The following is an 18710-nucleotide window of genomic DNA, read 5'->3' as shown; positions in this document are numbered from 1 at the left end:
GCAGACAAATGTATTTGAATAAACATTTTATTTCAGAAGACAAAAAACAATGTACATATTAACATTTGAGGGCTAGAGCCACTTCTACATACAACACTTAAGCGACTTTGGCATTGAAGGCTAGATGTGACTGCCAGGGATCAAACTGGGATTTTTAAACTGGTACTGCGCCCCAAATCGTTAATTGATTTTCCATAAATACATTTGATCAGATATCTTGCCAATGCATACTGTATGTCCAACCCACCCCATTCCCTGGAACCAGTGAGTGGAAAGACAATATTTAGTTGTTGCAATCGAAAGCGCTCAATAAATTTGAGCACAATAAATTCAGCAGGTCCCAAAGTGGAGATTGAACTTGATACATGATAACTTCAACAAAGGCCTTTTGATAAAGATAATGGTAAGACAAATAAGTACTAAGGAAGATAAGGGATTCAGGTGAAGTTAGAGATAATAGCATTTTTATCTTTGAATGGACTATGTTAATTATCATAGTCAGTCTAACATGAATTTCACCCCAACACCATTATCATAACCCTACCCAGACCACCACCCCCTCCATTGTCTCACATCAGATGGAATTATTCTAACACAACATGCAGTTATGCAGACGGCTGTTGCGCCATTTGACATAAGACAACACCCTAACCAGAATGATTCTCCTCATAACACTCACATTTACTTTGGCCAAAAATGCACCTTTCCCTTATCCCACTCACTCCGAAAAACCTCAGCCACCATCTATTTATTCAGGCCTGCCCATATATGAAAGAGTTCCAATTCTACAGTCCCCTTTTGGAGGGAGGGATAAGGTGTTCTGGCAGATCAGTGGGAAGCTCGTGCCCCTCAAGCTTCACCTTGATCAAGTGATTGGCAAGGGCAAACTCGTCATCGTCCAGGTATCCATCCTTGTCTACGTCGGCCAGCTTCCAGATCTTTCCCAGCACTGTGTTGGGCAGCTTGGACTTCACCATTTCCTTCTTGGCCAAGGCACCTGACACTTTGCCATTGACAGGAGACAGGGTGTAGAAGATCTCGTCGTAGGTGGGTTTGTCTCGTGCCACCACCCACTCCAGCTCATCAATACCCTCGCCTGCACCCTCGCCGTAGCCATGGCCGAAAGGCCCGTCCATGGTGCCCTCAAAGGCGCCACCCTGGACTGACTGGCTGGGCATGGCTGCCTCCTCCTGGCGGACGAGGGTCATGAGTTTGGCTATGTCATTGGCTAGCATGTCCTCAACAGCCTCCAGCAGCTTGGGCTTCACTGCCTGGAACTTACTGAAGTCCTGGTTAGCCAAGATCTCCTGTTTATAAAAGGTGAAATGAGGTCAGGGGAGTTCTAGTCAAGGAAAGGTATCTGCAACGCTCATCACAACTACTGACATCACTACTTCGGTTAAAGGGATACTTCGGGATTGAAATCGTGGACACCATTTTTATGTCTGCATCCAGTATGAAGGAAGTTAGAGGTAGTTTTGCAAGCCAAAGCTAACTAGCATTGGTGCAATGACTAAGTCTACGGTATAGACTAGCATGCTAGCAGTTGCCATCGACTTCCAGTCATTGCACTAACACTAGTAATAAACTTTCAAACTGCACGCAGAGACAAAAGGTATTCACGAGTTCAGCTGACGCTGAAGTCCTCCTTTAACATAATTACTACCCCCACTGGAAAAATAATGTATATTTGTGTACCTGCATCTTAGCTAGTTTGGGGAAGTCTCCGGGTGAGATCTGGTGCTCTTTCTCAATCCTCGTGTAGATCTCCCCCAGGTTAGCAATCAGCTCCTTCTTCTTATTCTCCTTCCCAAACATGTTGGGCATCTCCTTCTTTAGAGAGCTGATGATGTAGGCGTGGACCTGGAGGGAGGAAGACTAAATTAATCATATCTGGATCTAAACACAGATAGATTTTTTGGCACTGAGGGTTATACATTACAGTAGAGTAATTGTTTCCAGAGATAAATATTAATAAACCCAACATTTAAGACCTAGGTCTCACCTTGGCGAGGCGAGCCCGCTTGATGAGGTCATTGAGCTTCCTCAGAGCAGCATTCCGAGGTAACCCCTGGATGTCCTTGAAAAGGTCCTGTTCCTCTGCCTCAAAAAGCTTCCGGTTGTCTGCGACCAGGAGCGGCTGAGCCCAAAAAGAACCAATGTACACCCGGATCACCTCTGGCGTACCGACAATTTTACCAAGAGACCACATGAGGGCGCCATAGACCCTCATCAGCTGCTGTGTGCCAATCTGATCAGCCTTGTTCAGAACCACCCGCATCTTGTCCTCATGGTTCTTCAGGGAGCGGATCACCTCAGAAAACTCATCCGAGATGTCTAGCTTGTGGGCGTCGAAAAGCAGAATGATGCGGTCAACACGCTCTGCAAACCACTCTAGCACTGCAGCAAAGTCATAGCCTGACGAGAGGAAAGAGGAAAAATGGTGTTTGTTTTGTCATAAGGGGTATGAAATCGTCAACATCCATAGGAATTACACCCTTTTATCAGAAGTTTAACATTTCAATCAAATGAAAATGGTACGAGATGTGGTCAACAAATTACAGTCCAACAAGTTTATTGGATCTGTGATTATGTAAGGAGTGAAAACATGCAAATAAATCCACACCAACGATTTAGAATGTGTGAGCCGCTCCTAGTAAGTGTGTGTTTGTTTCTCTATGTATATCAATCAGCTCAGATTCCAGTGCCACTCCAGCTTATCCGGTCTCTATGGTCCCGCTCCACACGGCAACAGACACAGACCCAGCTAGATACCAAAACAGGTATATTTCACAATGAGACAAAATGTGTTTTTCCTCTACCAGGAAAACCTTGACTAAATACCCTCACACTGACACCAACACTGCCCAGAGCAGAGCTGTGCTCTTTACCCATGACCGACCGAGCATAGAAATGGATAAAGTGGAATCCATTTCATGTCACCCGACACACCTAGTAAAGCCTTATGAAATAGATGATGCAAGCAAGTTTAGGCCTCAAATTTCATCATGTTCTAAAAAGATAAGCGTCGGGAAATATTCATGGTGGTTTTCTAGAGCACAATTTGCTGAACACTGAGCCTAGCTTATATTTCAGTTCAGAATAGTACAGGATTCATGTTTTCAAGCATGCAGAAGAAAAACAAGACTGAATGAGATCAAATGCGTTATGACATTTGTCCCGTCAAACAAGACATTCAGTAATGTTTTAAATGTATTAGGCTGGGTCCATTCTATTTCCAGGGGATGTCTTCTACCCACCTCCACACGTGGACATATCCCCCCTGAATGACAAACAGGAAAGAGCATTTGGAGCATAAATTGTGCAGTGGAGACACTGGGCCCACAAAGAGACCTCTTCCTCACCTTAGAACAGTTATTTGTTCATTCTGAATTGTACTAGAGCGCAGCAGGGCACCACTCTGCCTTGGCACGTTGTGCTGGAGGTGGAGACAAAACGCTGATACTAGTCATACTGAAAGTAGTTGTAGTTTCTAATAAAGGGATTGGCCACAACGGACAGTTTAATTTTTGTATTATTGTTTTTAAAAATCGGGTTTGGGATGTACAAGGCAGAGAACAGTCTGATTCAGCACTATTTAAACAGCAAGAAACAAAATGTACATCTCACCGGCTCTTCCCCTCACACATACATTAGAGCTCCATTGGGAATGTTGCAGAGCTATTCCTTTATATGAAATACCTAAGTAAGGTGTACCTACTCATTGATTTATGATGTAACTTCTGCTGATTAAACTAGAAGAGAAGCCCTATAAAGCCATCCACCTGTGTGTGTGTGTGTGTGTAAAACCTGACCTTACTCCTTTTTCCTGTCTGTCCCAAGATTAGGGCTCAACTAATCATTAGCAACTGGGGAATGTCCAGAGACTAGATTCAACAATGAGTGTCAATTAAAACAGTACAGTAGTTGGTTAGAATCATGTTATTCACTAGGATAATAAGCACAGTGTCCTAATATGTTGGCTGTAGTTTAGTTTATTAGGATCCCCATCCCCACTGCAAATGCAGTAGCTGCTCTTCCTGGGGTCCACATAAAATGTACAAATACGTGACAAAGCACAGAACAGTTATAGACAAGAACTAGCAGTGAATCTAATCCCAGTGAAAGACTGAAAAGGTATTCTTCCATCAGTCTGGTTTTTGTGTCGATGTTGGCAGGATGTGTGATCTCTGCACCGATCCAATGAGGGCGTGACCTGGCAAAGTCATGAGTCCACGAGAACAGCTCCTCATTATCTCTACTCACTTAAAAAAAAAAAAAAAAAAGTATATGCTGGTAATAAAAGACCGGGATATAAAATCTACATGGAGGCGATAGAAGAAAACCACTGCCTGTCACAATTCCTCCCATTTCATCTGAAGGTTAATTGTTACCACACCATATTTTAACCTAGTGACCAATCTGGAGAAATCAAGGCCAACTTGACTTAAAAAGGTGAGCGCAATCACAAGGGGGATGAAGGGACATACCACCCAATCAACTGTATGTCAGACTTGTCAGGCCTACCCAAAACAAAAAAGGCATCATCTATCATCTTTGTCAGTGATCCACCTGATACAGACAAGGTCAAGGGTCAACACTGTTTCAAGTCAAGGGATTCATCAAGTGTGTTCTTCTACTCCACTTCTCTCAGCTTCCATGAACTAAAGAGTGGAATTGCCCCCAACCCTGATGGAAGCTAATTGGTAAACGGAAGGTATTTTTCAGTTTTGCTTTCTCGGCACAGCATACCTTCTTCCTTCACTTTTCCAAAAAGGAAATATCCACGATGACACACGCATGGAATTGACAATGGACACCAAACCTACAAAGATGATTTCTAATTTCAATGTAATGATAGAAAGAAATGGGGTACCTAGGGTGACAATGAACACTGCATGCTGATCTGGCAGAGAAAGTCAGTGTCATACTCAGGCGCCTATGAAGCATACAGCAGAATAGGAATTTGAGACCATCCTTGCAGGGCTCAGAAATAAGACATGCTTAGCTGCCTGTCCAATAGCAACAGGCCTGTTTGTTTGCATCTGGCCACGTACACGGTAAGACATCAAGCACTGTTTTCAAAGACTGACAGTGGTTGGTTCACTGTCATCACTTCCTACAATGTGGTCCTTTTCCTGATTTATACTAGTTGGTCAGAGGTCATGAACCCCACTGCCTGGCCTTGTTTCAAGAGTTACATTACTGGTTCTTTGGTACATGGTAGTGCCACAAACTCAACTCTTTCCCCCCTGCAACCAGGGAGAAACATTAGTAATGTCCTGGTTGATCGAACTGGAGCCTGGGCAGTACGACACGTCTCATAACTATCTCCTCTGTATCACTATGGGAAATAGTCAGCTCTCCACACCAACGGCCCATTCACACAGCATCCCCTCTCCAGTTAACAGAAAGGCTTAGAACAAAGGAAGGATCTAGGAATATGTTCACAGAATGGGCATTTGAATTCCACAATTCAATGGCTAATGACCTATTTGTTTGCAAAGGGCCTGCTTTTGCAACATTTTGAAATCCTGTATTGCCTCCGGTTAAACGGTTCATTGTGTGTATGTACGCATGTGAAAACTAAAAACTTTATACGTTTCTGAAATAAAAACAGGCATAAAGCCACGTTGCAGAAGCAGTCTTTTGTCACCGGTTAACCACATGGGTTCAAATCTCTTCCAGCTCACTTGCTGACAGCAGACACAGCAACCCCTTTAATTACCAGCCTTAAATTTGCCAATAATTGTCTGAGTGTGAGGGAATGCTATTGACACCCGACACCCGGGAGAAAGCTTGGAGTCACCGAGGACCTTCACCATGTATACAGTAAATAATGAACGGTCTGTCTAACTGAACCTTGCAAGATACGCTAGAGTGACAAGGACATCGCCTCATTCACCTGCCTTCCCTTCACAGATTAAGTAGTAGCCTAGATTCACTGCTGGAACCCTCCCGGGGGAAAAGTCCAACACCAACAGTAAGGCAGCTAAATAGCGTACGCTTTCTCTTCTTCCATATTGTCAAGCAGGCCACAGTATTACAATTAACAGAAATGTAAAGCAGCCGTGGAGCAGACAGATCGAGTCAGAAGACTTGAGGAGATTATTAACTTGCCCTTGCAAGGTCTGAGCCAGGGCAAATGGAGACAAGTATCACTGAGGCTGATAAAACACTACAATGGCCAACAAAGACATTCTGTTGACAGACCCTATTAGATTAATTCATAAATGAAAAAAATTGTGGGAAATGAAGCGGAAAGTAGTTGAGTGGGATGAGAGAATTTGTGATCCAGTCACAGGGACAATGGGGAAGTATATTGCAGTGACCCTACATTGACTCTGGTGTGGGTTTCCTGTATGAGAGTGTGCGAGCACGTGTCTTTGTGTGTAGTAGTGGTAGTATGTGTGTTCTAGAGAGATAACTCAAACTGAGTTAACTACGACCAACCACTTAATTTTCCATCATTGTGTAATGACTGTAGCAAGGCTTCACCTTTGTAATAAATGGCACTGAATTGACCACAATAAGTACTTTACAAAATGTTGTAACCTCAGTACTGCATCATGGTTCAATATACTGTGTAGGAATGTCAATTCAAATCTTCCCCATTTCAGTTCTGTGGTCATGTGAGCATGCATGTGATTTACTATAGCCCACAGTGGGTTATGAGAAGTGTTCAAGCCTCTCCAGGAAGTGTATGAAAGCCCAGCGTAACATCCCAGTCACTGACTCCCATCTACAGTTAAGTGCTTTGTAAGTACGGTACAGCACACCATCTTTCAATTCTCTTTAATTCCCCTGGACTTCAAACACTCATTTGATCTCCTGCCTTCAGCACTCAAACATCAAAAAGTTCTAAACATGCCAAGTCTACTTTATTTCACCATGGTTGTAGTAAAAATAAAAAAGACAGCCCCACTAAGTTCTCACTTTCTCCCTACCATCACATCTCTTATATCCCCAGGAACTCTTTTCACCCCGAGGTGACCCAGTGGCGGTTGGGTGAGCCCAACTATTCACCCAGGATGCTCACACCAGGGTGAAACAAATGAAGTGTAAACACCTATGATTAGTGTAAATAAAAACCACTGTTTTGTTCTTCAGCTACCCCCATTGTCTGGCTTGCTGTAGCTCATCTTTATAGACATTGCGCAGCTGATGGTCTGAGGCACACACACACATCACTCGCTCTCTCATTCACAACCACACTGGGGTGAAGGGTAGAGGGCAAAGAGTAAGACTCACTGACTTCGAAAGTTTTTCAAAACTTGCCCTAGATATCAATTTATGCTTTGGATGAATTCAAAAGGTTCCAGGCTCAACATTGAGTTGAACTGGCAAACCTTCTCTAATGGCTGTGCCACACTGCTGCCCAGGAGTCAGATTTTTCTCTCTTCTTTACCCTCCATCTTCCACCTCTGTCCCCTCAGAGGCCACCACTGTTTCCTGGCAGCCTCCCTGTCAGGTCATTTCTCACAGTGGGACGGCACACACACCCATTCTGTCGTCATGGTGTACGGCAGGGGGAGGTTCTGACATTCTCTTCACAGTACTCGCTAATACACTTGCTCTAGAACCATGCATGAGAGGCAGTGGTCTGACGCAGATCACGCAGGAATTCAGAATGTCAGAGGCTGTTCAGCAGTAATATGAAATAAGACAGCTATAAACAGGCCTTGTAATGCAGATCATTCACTGCTTCACTAGGATGTACCAAATGTCTACAGCATTTATCTGCATTCTCAGGGACACAAAAACATGCTAAATGATATTGACCACATTACATGATCATTGGACCGGCCAACCTTGAAGTAAAACTGTAGTCCTTTTTCAGTAAAAAAAAAAAATCATGAGACAGAATCAAGATGGAGGAAGAGGGCAAAAGGAGAGTCATTGAGAGGGGGAAGAAGGATGCAGAAAGAAAAGAAAGATGGGGAAATCAAAAGAACCTTAATGGTACAATGAATATAGGCTGTTAACTACCAACCTCTGCTGATCCTCTGCTTTTCTCCAGACAGGATTCCTGGGGTGTCAATGATACTGATGCTCTCCAATACAGCATTGGGCATCTGAGCACACACAAACCTGGGAGAAAAATACATTGATGATGATGCCTAACTACACAATAACTGCAGTATTTAACCACAAAAGTGCCTTCAGAAAGTATTCATACCCCTTGACTTATTCCACATTGTTACAGCCTGAATTCAAAATGGGTAAGGGAAAATAGATTTTAATACATCTACACAGAATTCCCCATAAGGACAAAGTGAAAACATGTTTAGATATTTTTGCAAATTTATTGAAAATGAAATACAAAAATATCAAAATGCACATATATATTCACACCTCTGAGTCAATACATGTTAGAATCACATTTGGCAGCAATTACAGCTGTGAGTCTTTCTTGGTAGGTCTCGAAGAGCTTTAAACACCTGGATTGTACAATATTTGCACATAATTCTTATTCAAATTCTTCAAGCATTATTAAGTTGGTTGTTGATCATTGCTAGACAGCCATTTAAGTCTTGCCATAGATTTTAAAGTCGATTTAAGTCAAAACTAACTAGGCCACTCAGGAACATTCAATGTCGTCTTGGTAAGCTACTCCAGTGTATATTTGGCCTTGTATTTTCAGTTATTGTCCTGCTGAAAAGGTGAATGTCTCCCAGATCTCTGTTGGAAAGCAGACTGCCAGGTTTTCCTCTAGGATTTTGCCGGTGCTTAGCTTAGTTTGTATCCTAAAAAAACTCCCTAGTCCTTGCCGATGATAAGCATACCCACAACATGATGCAGCCACCACCATGCTAGAAAATATGTAGTGGTACTCAGTGATGTCATGGATTTGCCCCCAACATAACGCTTTGCATTCAGGGCTAAAGTTAATTTCTTTGCCGCATTTTCTGCAGTTTTACTTTAGTGCCTTATTGCAAACAGGATGCATGTTTTGGAATATTTTTATTCTGTACAAGCTTCCTTTTCACTCAGTTATTCTGTACTCTGGCACACAGCTGAGAGTGCTCTGAAATTGGAATTGATAGCCAGAGTGAATTTATGAATGCACCCCTAATGACTGCAATGTGTGACTGCGGCCCGCAATCGAGGCATTCCTGCATGTGGGTATTCATGCTTCTGCATGAACTCCCCACCCCCATTTTCACAAGTACACTGTGAAACTCCTCTGACTGGTAATATCACTGATATTCCTGCAATGAAAAGGAGGGGGCTGATTCATGAAGGTGACTCATCTCGGGACTGGATTGTGAAAATGAAAGTAAGTTCATTGAGTTCTTGGGTGTTTTCCTGGTACACCGGGAATTTCTTATAAACCGTAGGAACATTAGTGGAACTAAGACATTGGATAAGAGTGGGTAAAGGGGTGTGTGAGGGGGAGAGTAATGACAGTAAATCTGGGAGTCTTTTTGCATTAACATTTTAATAGCCCCTCCCTGGCAGATATGTTGAAACACCTCCACCCTGTGGTAGCACTCAATAAATACTAAGCTTCTACCAGACTAGACACCCTGTGTAAAATTCTTGAATTTTTAGTTGATTTTTCCCCACCAACAGTCATGCACTTATAACAGGTATCATTATTCCAATAGATTTTTCCCCTTACCCATCTACACACAATTCCCCAAAATGACAAAGTGAAAACCTGTTAAGAATGGAATATCTATATAGGCCCGTTATCAGCAATCACTCCTGTGTTCCAATGGCACATTGTGTTAGCTAATCCAAGTATATCATCTTAAAAAGGCTAATTGATCATTAGAGAATTGTTTTGCAATTATGTTAGCATAGCTGAAAACTGTTGTGCTGATTTGAAGCAATAAAGCTGGCCTTCTTTAGACTAGTTGAGTATCTGGAGCATCAGCATTTGTGGGTTCGATTACAGACAAAATGTCAAAGCATCATGTTGTCTGCCAGTGTCTGTTGGAAAGCAGACCGAGGAAAACCTGGCTCAAGGATTTTGTACATGCTTAGCTTAGGGATTTTTTTATATTTTTATAATAAACTAGGCCTTGCCGATGACAAGCATACCCACAACATGATGCAGCCACCAACATGCTTGAAAATATGAAGCGTGGTACTCAGTGGTGTTGGATTTGCCTCAAACATAACGCTTTGTATACAGGACACAATTTTTGCAGTTTTACTTTAGTGCTTTATTGCAAACAGGATGCATGTTTTGGAATATTTTTATTCTGTACAGGCTCACTACTTTTCATTTAGGTTTGTATTCTGGAGTAACTAAAATGTTGATCCATCATCAGTGTACGCCTATCACAGCCATTAAACTGTTTTTAAGTCACCATTGGCCTCAAGGTGTATCCCCGAGCGGTTTCCTTCCTCTCCAGCAACGGAGTCAGGAAGGACGCTTGTATCTTTGTATTGACTGGGTATATTGACACCATCCAAAGCATAATTAATAACTTCACCATGCTCAAACAGATATTCAATGTCTACTTTGTTAACCCATCTCAAATACACAAATTTGTTTACATCCCTGTTAGTGAGCATTTGGCATTTCCTTCCACCTGACTGGTGGGGCATATCAAGAAGCTGATTAAAACAGCATGATCATTAACACAGGTTCACCTTGTGTTGGGGACAATAAAAAGGCCACTATAAAATGTGCAGTTGTCACAACAATGCCACAGATGTCTCAAGTTGAGGGAGCGTGCAATTGGCATGCTGACCACAGGAATGTCCACTAGAGCTGTTGCCAGAGAATTTAATGTTAATTAGTTTGAGAGAATTTGGAAATATGTCCAACCTGCCTCACAAACGCAGACCAGATGTATGGAAGACAAGTAATTACTGGAAGCTTTGACGCAAACCTACATTCTCCAACACCTTACGTCTTGTAAGAATAAGTGGTAAGCCTGTATGTGATCTTTCCAGCTCCTCTAGAAATACTGTTTGTGGAGACCCTCCAATCGAGGCACAAAACCATATGCTACACTCAAGACAACGAGCATACCCAAATCATTTCTGTCCACTCTGTATGCTAGAAAACCATTTAAAGAGAGCTCCAAATCACATGTAGAAATGTTGGACAATTAACTAGTCCTTAACACCAGACGCTGAACACATGATTCCTCTATGAACACCAGCATGTACTTGAAGTAGCTTTCATTTTCCCCTCCACCCTCAGTACACTTAATGTAGAGACATTCAACGAGACCGACTTACAGATCTGCTGTCAGGCAATGATAACGTAGCAGTCTTGTGTGAAGGGCCTTCAGTGGAGTGATATAATACAACTGTACATTACCTCACCACGCATGGGAATATTCCCCCCCCCCCCCCTTTCCTCTGTTCAATTTGTTTTTCCTTCTCTCTCCCCTCACTCAATGTGACTGAGGAGCAGGAATGTCCTTATTTTTTGGCAGAGCTCTTATCTTTCTAACGCCTTAACTCACCTTTCCCATGATCTGATTCCCTCATCGTATCTGGATGCATGTGCATAACTCATGACTAAACCACACCGTGTCACTCACACAGCTATCATTCCCCAATCCTGAAACACACTTGCCAGTTGTAGTCATTCAAAAACACATTAACGCCGCAATTTCAAACCGCCACATATCACCCAGCCCGAGGCACACCATTCTTGGATGTTTCCCTCTTGATTCTCCCCAGCCCCATCCATGTTGAGTCTCATGTGAGTCTCCACTCCCTCCTCTTTTTACCACATTTACACTCATCCAGAATTCCTGGCATTCCCTTGGTCTGGTTGCCAACTCGTTCTGTTCGTGTGAGCTGCAAACTCAAAACCGAGAAATGGACTCGGGGTAGGCACAGACATACAGTAGCATACACCACCCTGAAAGGTTCATCATGCATCTGGAGTAATGTTAGGAGGTTAAAAGGTTAAAGAGATGCAGAGTGGGGCTGGATAAAATGGAAGGTTATGGATGACAGTGCATGATTGCCAAGAGTGAAAGGAAATACGTTATGGTCACAATGAGCTGCCTGCTGTTTGAAGGAAAGAGAGAGAAACAGCTGAGTCAGTATGAGTTCTTTCTGCCAAGGCAGAGCTGGAGTACAGAACTGACTCAGGTCTTTCTGCTCTGAAAGCCTGACCAGTCGACCCACCTCAGACAAAAATGGCAGGGATTTTTATGCCTTTGTAATCTTTGGTAATGATGGAAAAATGCTTTAGGTGTAAATTTAAAACTGAAACCATATATAAAGTATGTTGAAAAGATAATGGACCTTAAATTTTTTAAATATAGTCTGAGAATTAAAGATCAACCAAATATTAGCTAGACATTCAGGAAAATGTAAAATTCCAAAAACCATGATTTTAGCATTATTGACTTCATGTTTGAGCAAAATATCATTAGCCATGGCAAAGGGGCAAATAATTGCGGGAAATTAGCTTTAAAATTGCAACATTTTCTCTCAGCTGCATGACAATCTGTAGAATTTAAAGACATTTGCTTTAAAAACTGCAAAAATGTCTCCGCTCAATGGAGAAATTTGTAGAATCAGGAAATTTGATTAAAAAAATAAAGTCTACACTGCCAAGATGGGGGACTCAAATTCCCTAAAATGTAGCCGTGCCAACAGGCTGACCGCGTCAATTTTTTAAATGTTATTTAACTAGGCAAGTCAGTTAAGAAAAAAAGGTAATTTACAATGACGACCTATCCCATCCAAACCCAGACGAGGCTGGGCCAATTGTGTGCCGCCCTATAGGACTCCCGATTACGGCCAGTTGTGATACAGCCTGGAAATTAACCAAGGTCTGTAGTCACGCCTCTAGCCCTAAGGCAGTGCCTTAGACCGCTGCGCCACTCAGGAGCCAACTTGCCACGACCTCTGCAACGCCCCCCTACCGCACCCCCCACCTACGCCCCCTTTTGATCCAGGAAAAACCCTGAAACACTATTGGTTAACCAGTCAGCTCAGTACAAGCTACCACAAACACACATTTATACATTACAACAATACAGTGTATTGGCAAGACAATATTTACTGGGTATTGTCCTAACTTTTAATTTTCATGATTTAGAAAACAAAATCTGGCCTATACACTGAAATTGTGAATTAACCGGGTGAAATGTTTCAGGCAGGGTGGTAACAGCCTCACACAGCCAAGTATAAACACAGCTGGTCAGAACTATTGTAGCCTTTCATCATCGCTTCCCCAGGAGAGCATTACCACTCCCTCCACACTAAGTCAGTCATGATGGATGACATTCAATACAGAGGATCCCATTCCTGGAGTGGCTGTCAAATTGACCCCTTCAAAAAGGCAGGCTAATGTCAGCTTAGTTCACACCAAAAGGAAACGCACAACTGATTGACAATAGGTGTACAGAACAGTGCTACAAACGCGGGTGTGACACGCCCACAATTTTGAGCAGAAAAGTCATTCTATTTCACACAAGGTCAGCATTATAAAACAAATACAGCATCTGCTTTTCATCCGACAACAAAACACTTTATTTTCCATATGCACTACTGGAATGCAGGATAAAGTGATTGCACAGTCTGGGTAGTCACAAAATGTAGCTACAGTAGCACAGCGCAATGTGTAACTAGTTTTACTTGTTCAAAGTGTAGGAAATAAATCCTGAACGGTTACTATAAAACAGCTTGGTGTGGTGTTTGTCAGAGCAGGGGAGAAGGCTGGAATTTAATACTGAAAGATGGAGAACATTGCACTGTCAAATTGTAGACTGCTGCAAGTAAAATGATTCAGCAGAGCAATGGTTATGAGCAAACAGTTTTGGTGAAGCAAAGGTTCATACCACAGACAACCACTACAGACTTACGAGTGTGTTTCTGGCATCAGTTAAACATGATATAAACCCCAATAGTTGGTCAGGAAACACTGTAGAAACTCTGTCCAGGTATTCTCCAGTAATGTGGGAATCAATGTAGCTATGAGAGCAATGTCAGTTAATAATTGATTGAACCAGACAGCCACTACAGCAGTTTGTACCAGGAGAGAGCATGCACTGCTCCTTGGTTTCTATGGGACCTCTGAGGAGAGGTGACATTCTACAATAAAAGTCCCCTACTTACATACAGTGTAATGAATAGATTACATATTCTCTGAGGGTCAGCGCAAGGTTCAGGCTAGACTGTTCGTTCATACATAGGTCTGTATGGGAGCATTATAAAAGCAGAGGTGATAGAAAAGTGTGTTTGGTCAAGCTAACAAGTTTACTGCATGAACAGTCTCAGTCAAAGGACATGGGCAGACCAGAGGGGGCTTTTCAAAGTTCAACACAAACTGACAGCCACTCCCCTCCCTCCCATACTGTCACACACTGAACATCTGATCCAAAGACAAACAATTAATTAAAAAATCCATGAATACAGAGAGAGGATTTTATTTTTATTTTTTATAATTAATGGATCACTGATCCTCTGACAAATAAGATAGGATTATCCTTGGACTATGGATGTGCACAATTGTTCTTAACATTTAAACTGCCATTTGTTATCTTTTAACGATAAAAATAAAATGACATGAATTCACAATTCAGATATGTTCCGGCATATAACCGCTAGTGGGCAGTGCAGTTCAAAGTCCTGGCTACTTATCAGTCAGTGCTCCCCTTACTGCTGTCCTCCACCCACTCAGCAACAATGGTAGGTAATGCCTTTTTAGGTTCTCTGCGGTGTCCCTCTCCATGTTCTCAGTACATGGGACATCATGTCCCACCTCTCATCAATGTGATGGCTTACTGCAGTGATGCGTGTTGATACATCCAACAATCCGTTATCGCCACGTATGGTGTTTCAGGGCTCACGCGTTGTACTCGCAAAACAATCAGTGTACAATTTCTCCATCCAGGCATCACGTTATTAATTTTTCTCAACATGGCATCTTGTAGACCAGTTCTAGATATGACATCAGGGCAGTGAAGACATCAGGGTTGGAAATGAACGCCAGCCAAATAAGGGTAGATTGTCATTGGCGGGTCAGAATGTATATACTGTTTTTTAAATTTTAAGTCCACATGTAGAAGTTGGTCAAATTGACAAGAAAGGCTAATAGTGTGACTGTCCTCAAATGTATTGGTCAGTTACATCGTTTTGTTCACATGCTAGGTTGTGTTATAATGTTAGTTTGAGTTTTCTGCAACCATCTGCTGCTAAGACATCCACAATCAGATTTTTTTCATCACAGAAAAGGGAGTGCCCAGTTACCCCAGTAACAGACCATCCTTTAAAGGGCCAGCTGAAAATGTGTGACTCTCCTAGGGTGTGTTCATTCACTGTGTGTAAATTCAGAGCATTGTCAGATTGAATTTATGAAGAGACAGAGCGTTTCACTCTTGGAGCATTCAGAGAGCACACTGGATGCTCTGGCCAGGTGTAGCGTTGATCCAAGTGTTCTGACCTCAACAGCAGTCAAGCACCCAAGCTAACTGGCTAAAGTTGGCTAACTTGCTGGCTACTTCCAGACATAAATGAGAGAATACCTCACTGACTGTTTAACTTGACCTAGCAGAGCTGGTTAGGCTGTTATCTAAAGCGTTGCTGACTAACTGTGCTGATGGCAACAATTGAATGACTTTTTTTTGCAGATATTTACTGACAACGGTCATATTCAACAGGTGTTGCACATTTGTAAATTCATCAGTTATTCAGCACACTCAGACGAGTGCTCTGGAAATCAGAAGAGATGGCCAGAATGAATTGATGAACACCCACCCCCCCCCTAATGATCGTTAATAATGTGTGATTGCGGCTCGCAATTCGGGGCGTTCCTGCATGTGGGTATTCCTGCATCTGCATGAACAAACCTCCTTGAGCATCCCATTGATTTCTGCATGGACGCCCCACCCGCACTACAATTCTTCCAACTGTTAACAAGGATGACGTGCGGAGCGCTTTATATCCGTGGAAAATCATTTGAAAGAAGCATATCTCCTCATACTAACATTAAAACATTGTTGCATTAGGTACTGGTTTCATTTAAATGTTTCCTTTTGATGGTCAGTTAGTGGTAGTTGTGATAACTGCACTGTCATTTTAATTTAGTTAAAATATTATTAATTTCTTTAATTAATTAAATATTATTTTTTACATAGAGTTAATTATTCCAATGTTTTTCACACCTCTACTTGACCTTTATTACAGAGGAGCTTGCTAACTAAGATAGCTAGCTATCCTCTAACAGTGCTAGCTCAGTAATGGACAAAATTAACCTAACAGTTACTCCTTACATGCTGACCACCCACACCAGACACGATCAGGACACACAGGTTGAAATATCAAAACGAACTCTGAACCAACTATATTAATTTGAGGACAAGTTGAAAAGCATAAAAAAAATATGGCAAATTAGCTAGTTAGCTGTTGCTAGCTCATTTGTACTGGGATAAACATCAGGTTGTTATTTTTATCTGAAATACACAAGGTCCTCTACTCTGACAATTAATCCACAGATAAAAAGGGTAGACTCATTTCTAGAAATCTCTCCTCCATCAGGCTTATTCGGACTTTATAGGGCAGTTGGTAACCAACTTTAAGGTGCAATACCACCAACTGAACTGGAGTGTGGTGTGGTCCTCAGTTCATCTTTCAATCACCCACCGTGGTGATATATGCTTCTAAAAACCAATGAGGAGATGGGAGAGGCGGGACTTGGATTGCATCAAGCGTCACAAATAGAACCAATAACTACATTAATGCCTGGCTACGTAGACACACACCAGCAGTGTGGGTGCAATGATTGAATAACATGAATGTGTACATTTATTTGGCAACGCTCATGCACGCGACGGTGTGGTTAGCATGTTACAGTCCAAGAAACGTAGACATTCTGTTCACAGGCGAACTTGCTCTGGCAGCCAAAACAACCAACTACACCACCTAAAACGTGAATCGATTCTCAATTGCAGTATGTTCTAGAAACAAAGCGCTCTACTTCATATCACAAATGCAAAATAAAAACACTTAGTGTAAATGGTCAGGTTAACAGTTGCAGTCAACAGTATTTTTCAGTGAACACATGTGGCTTCTGTCTTCGGTTTACACAGGTGTTACAGCTAATTAGCACAGGTAGTCGACTGTCTATAAGGCCGCCTGGGAATCCTAAACAAAATGTTTATTATTTGTATTTTTTTTGCTGATATGAAAAGATATGTTCCTTATGTTTCCAAAACACTACCGAAAGCGATGCGTTTTAACTTTTAGAGCGAGCTCTTAACAAAACATGCCAGGCCAGAAGATACTATCCTAAATAGGCGCTAAACGTAGTTAGTGACAATGAATGGGCTAACTCAGCCCATCCTTTTAATTCCCTGAGGGATTCATTAAAAACATTCCCAGTTATCCTAGTTAGATAGCTTGCCATCTAGCTGGTTACACGGGACTGGGACTCACCTGTTAAGAAAGGCGTTACCAAAAGCGTTGAGTTTTCTGAAGGGTTTTTTGGGGTCAACTACTAGAGCGTTGCCTGGGATCAGCCCGTCCTGCTCTCCATGCATGACCGCTATGAAGGAGTCGGTGGTCGGTTCGGGCCCTATCCGCATCCCGGGAAAATCTTGCTCCATAAGATGCCGGATAAATGTGGTTTTACCCGTGGAGTATTGGCCAACCAAGAGCACCATAGGCTTGTTGTCAAAGTCGGCATCTTCCAAAGCCGGTGAATGGAAATCGTGGAAGTGGTAGGTGTCTTCCAAGGGAAAGAGTTTGGTCTTGTACAGTTTTTTCAGCCCCTCGGACACATTTTGGATTAGTTCTGGGTCCTTCTTGCCATTCCTTTTGAACATGGTGCCCGAATTCAGAACTATTGTAGATTTACTTGTCGTTTCAATCTAGTTGTTCAATGTAGTAAAGTTGATGATATCGCTGGCTAACGACTCTGTGGCTGTCCCGGACGCGGTAATACGTTTGAATGAGTAAATTTGTTAGCCTTCTACCCTTGTTTAGCTAACTAACACTAGAACTGAAACTACAAGGCTCGCTAACAGCAGACCAAGAAACTCCCTTGAAGACACCCTCTCCTCTGTGCTTCTACAATCACAAATCCGGTGTCGAGCATTCCTAGTGGAACGTCAGAAGGCTAGTCAATTTATGGGGGAAATGCAAGAGGGGTTGGTTTCAAATTAAAAGCCCCCTCTCTACAAGTCTGATTAGCACATGCTTTATGAATTCGAAAGGGAAACCCCAACCATTCTGGTCTGATCTGTTAGTGACAGTTAACAAACTGTTATCGTTCACATTTATTACAACCTTGATTTGAGCAAATTACATTTAAGCAATGTAGCCTAATAATTCCCTAAATGTTTTTTTTTCCTCCTGGGAAAAACAGCTATGGAATTATTTAGGGAATTTTTTTGGTTTCATTTTCCCAAGGAGAAAGTGTATTTTTTTTGCATTACCCACTTATGTTCTTGTGTGTCTGCATTCTCAGTCAGTCATCTTTCTTCATGGAGTTTACTGTTGAGGTCAAAATATTGACATTGTTCCCTCTCTCTCACACACACACACACACACACACACACACACACACACACACACACACTAGCAGACAGTGATAAACTATTAATAATTACTATTTGAGGTGGAAAATCTGACAGCTGCCCTGAAAATATATGTTTCTTATCAAGTACACTGTGAAACTTCTCTGACTGGTAATATCACTGATATTCCTGCAATGAAAAGGAGGGGGCTGATTCATGAAGGTGACTGATTCATGAAGGTGACTCATCTCTGGACTG

The 18710-nt window shown here is 42.2% G+C and overlaps 1 protein-coding gene across 1 annotated transcript; it reads right to left on the bottom strand.

The window, feature by feature from the left end:
- Positions 1–11: 11 nt before the first annotated feature.
- On the bottom strand, positions 12–18071 carry LOC109872937 (EH domain-containing protein 1-like). Its single transcript, XM_020464365.2, has 5 exons — positions 17371–18071; positions 7994–8091; positions 2006–2418; positions 1699–1863; positions 12–1307 (listed from the first exon to the last, which is right to left on the bottom strand). Exons 1-5 carry the CDS (start codon positions 17757–17759, stop codon positions 786–788), a joined length of 1587 nt encoding a protein of 528 aa, XP_020319954.1. The 5' UTR covers positions 17760–18071; the 3' UTR covers positions 12–785.
- Between the last annotated feature and the right edge of the window lie 639 nt (positions 18072–18710).

This window comes from Oncorhynchus kisutch, linkage group LG28, assembly GCF_002021735.2.
Source record: "Oncorhynchus kisutch isolate 150728-3 linkage group LG28, Okis_V2, whole genome shotgun sequence".
NCBI lineage: Eukaryota > Metazoa > Chordata > Actinopteri > Salmoniformes > Salmonidae > Oncorhynchus > Oncorhynchus kisutch.
This window is presented reverse-complemented; position numbering and strand designations above follow the sequence as displayed.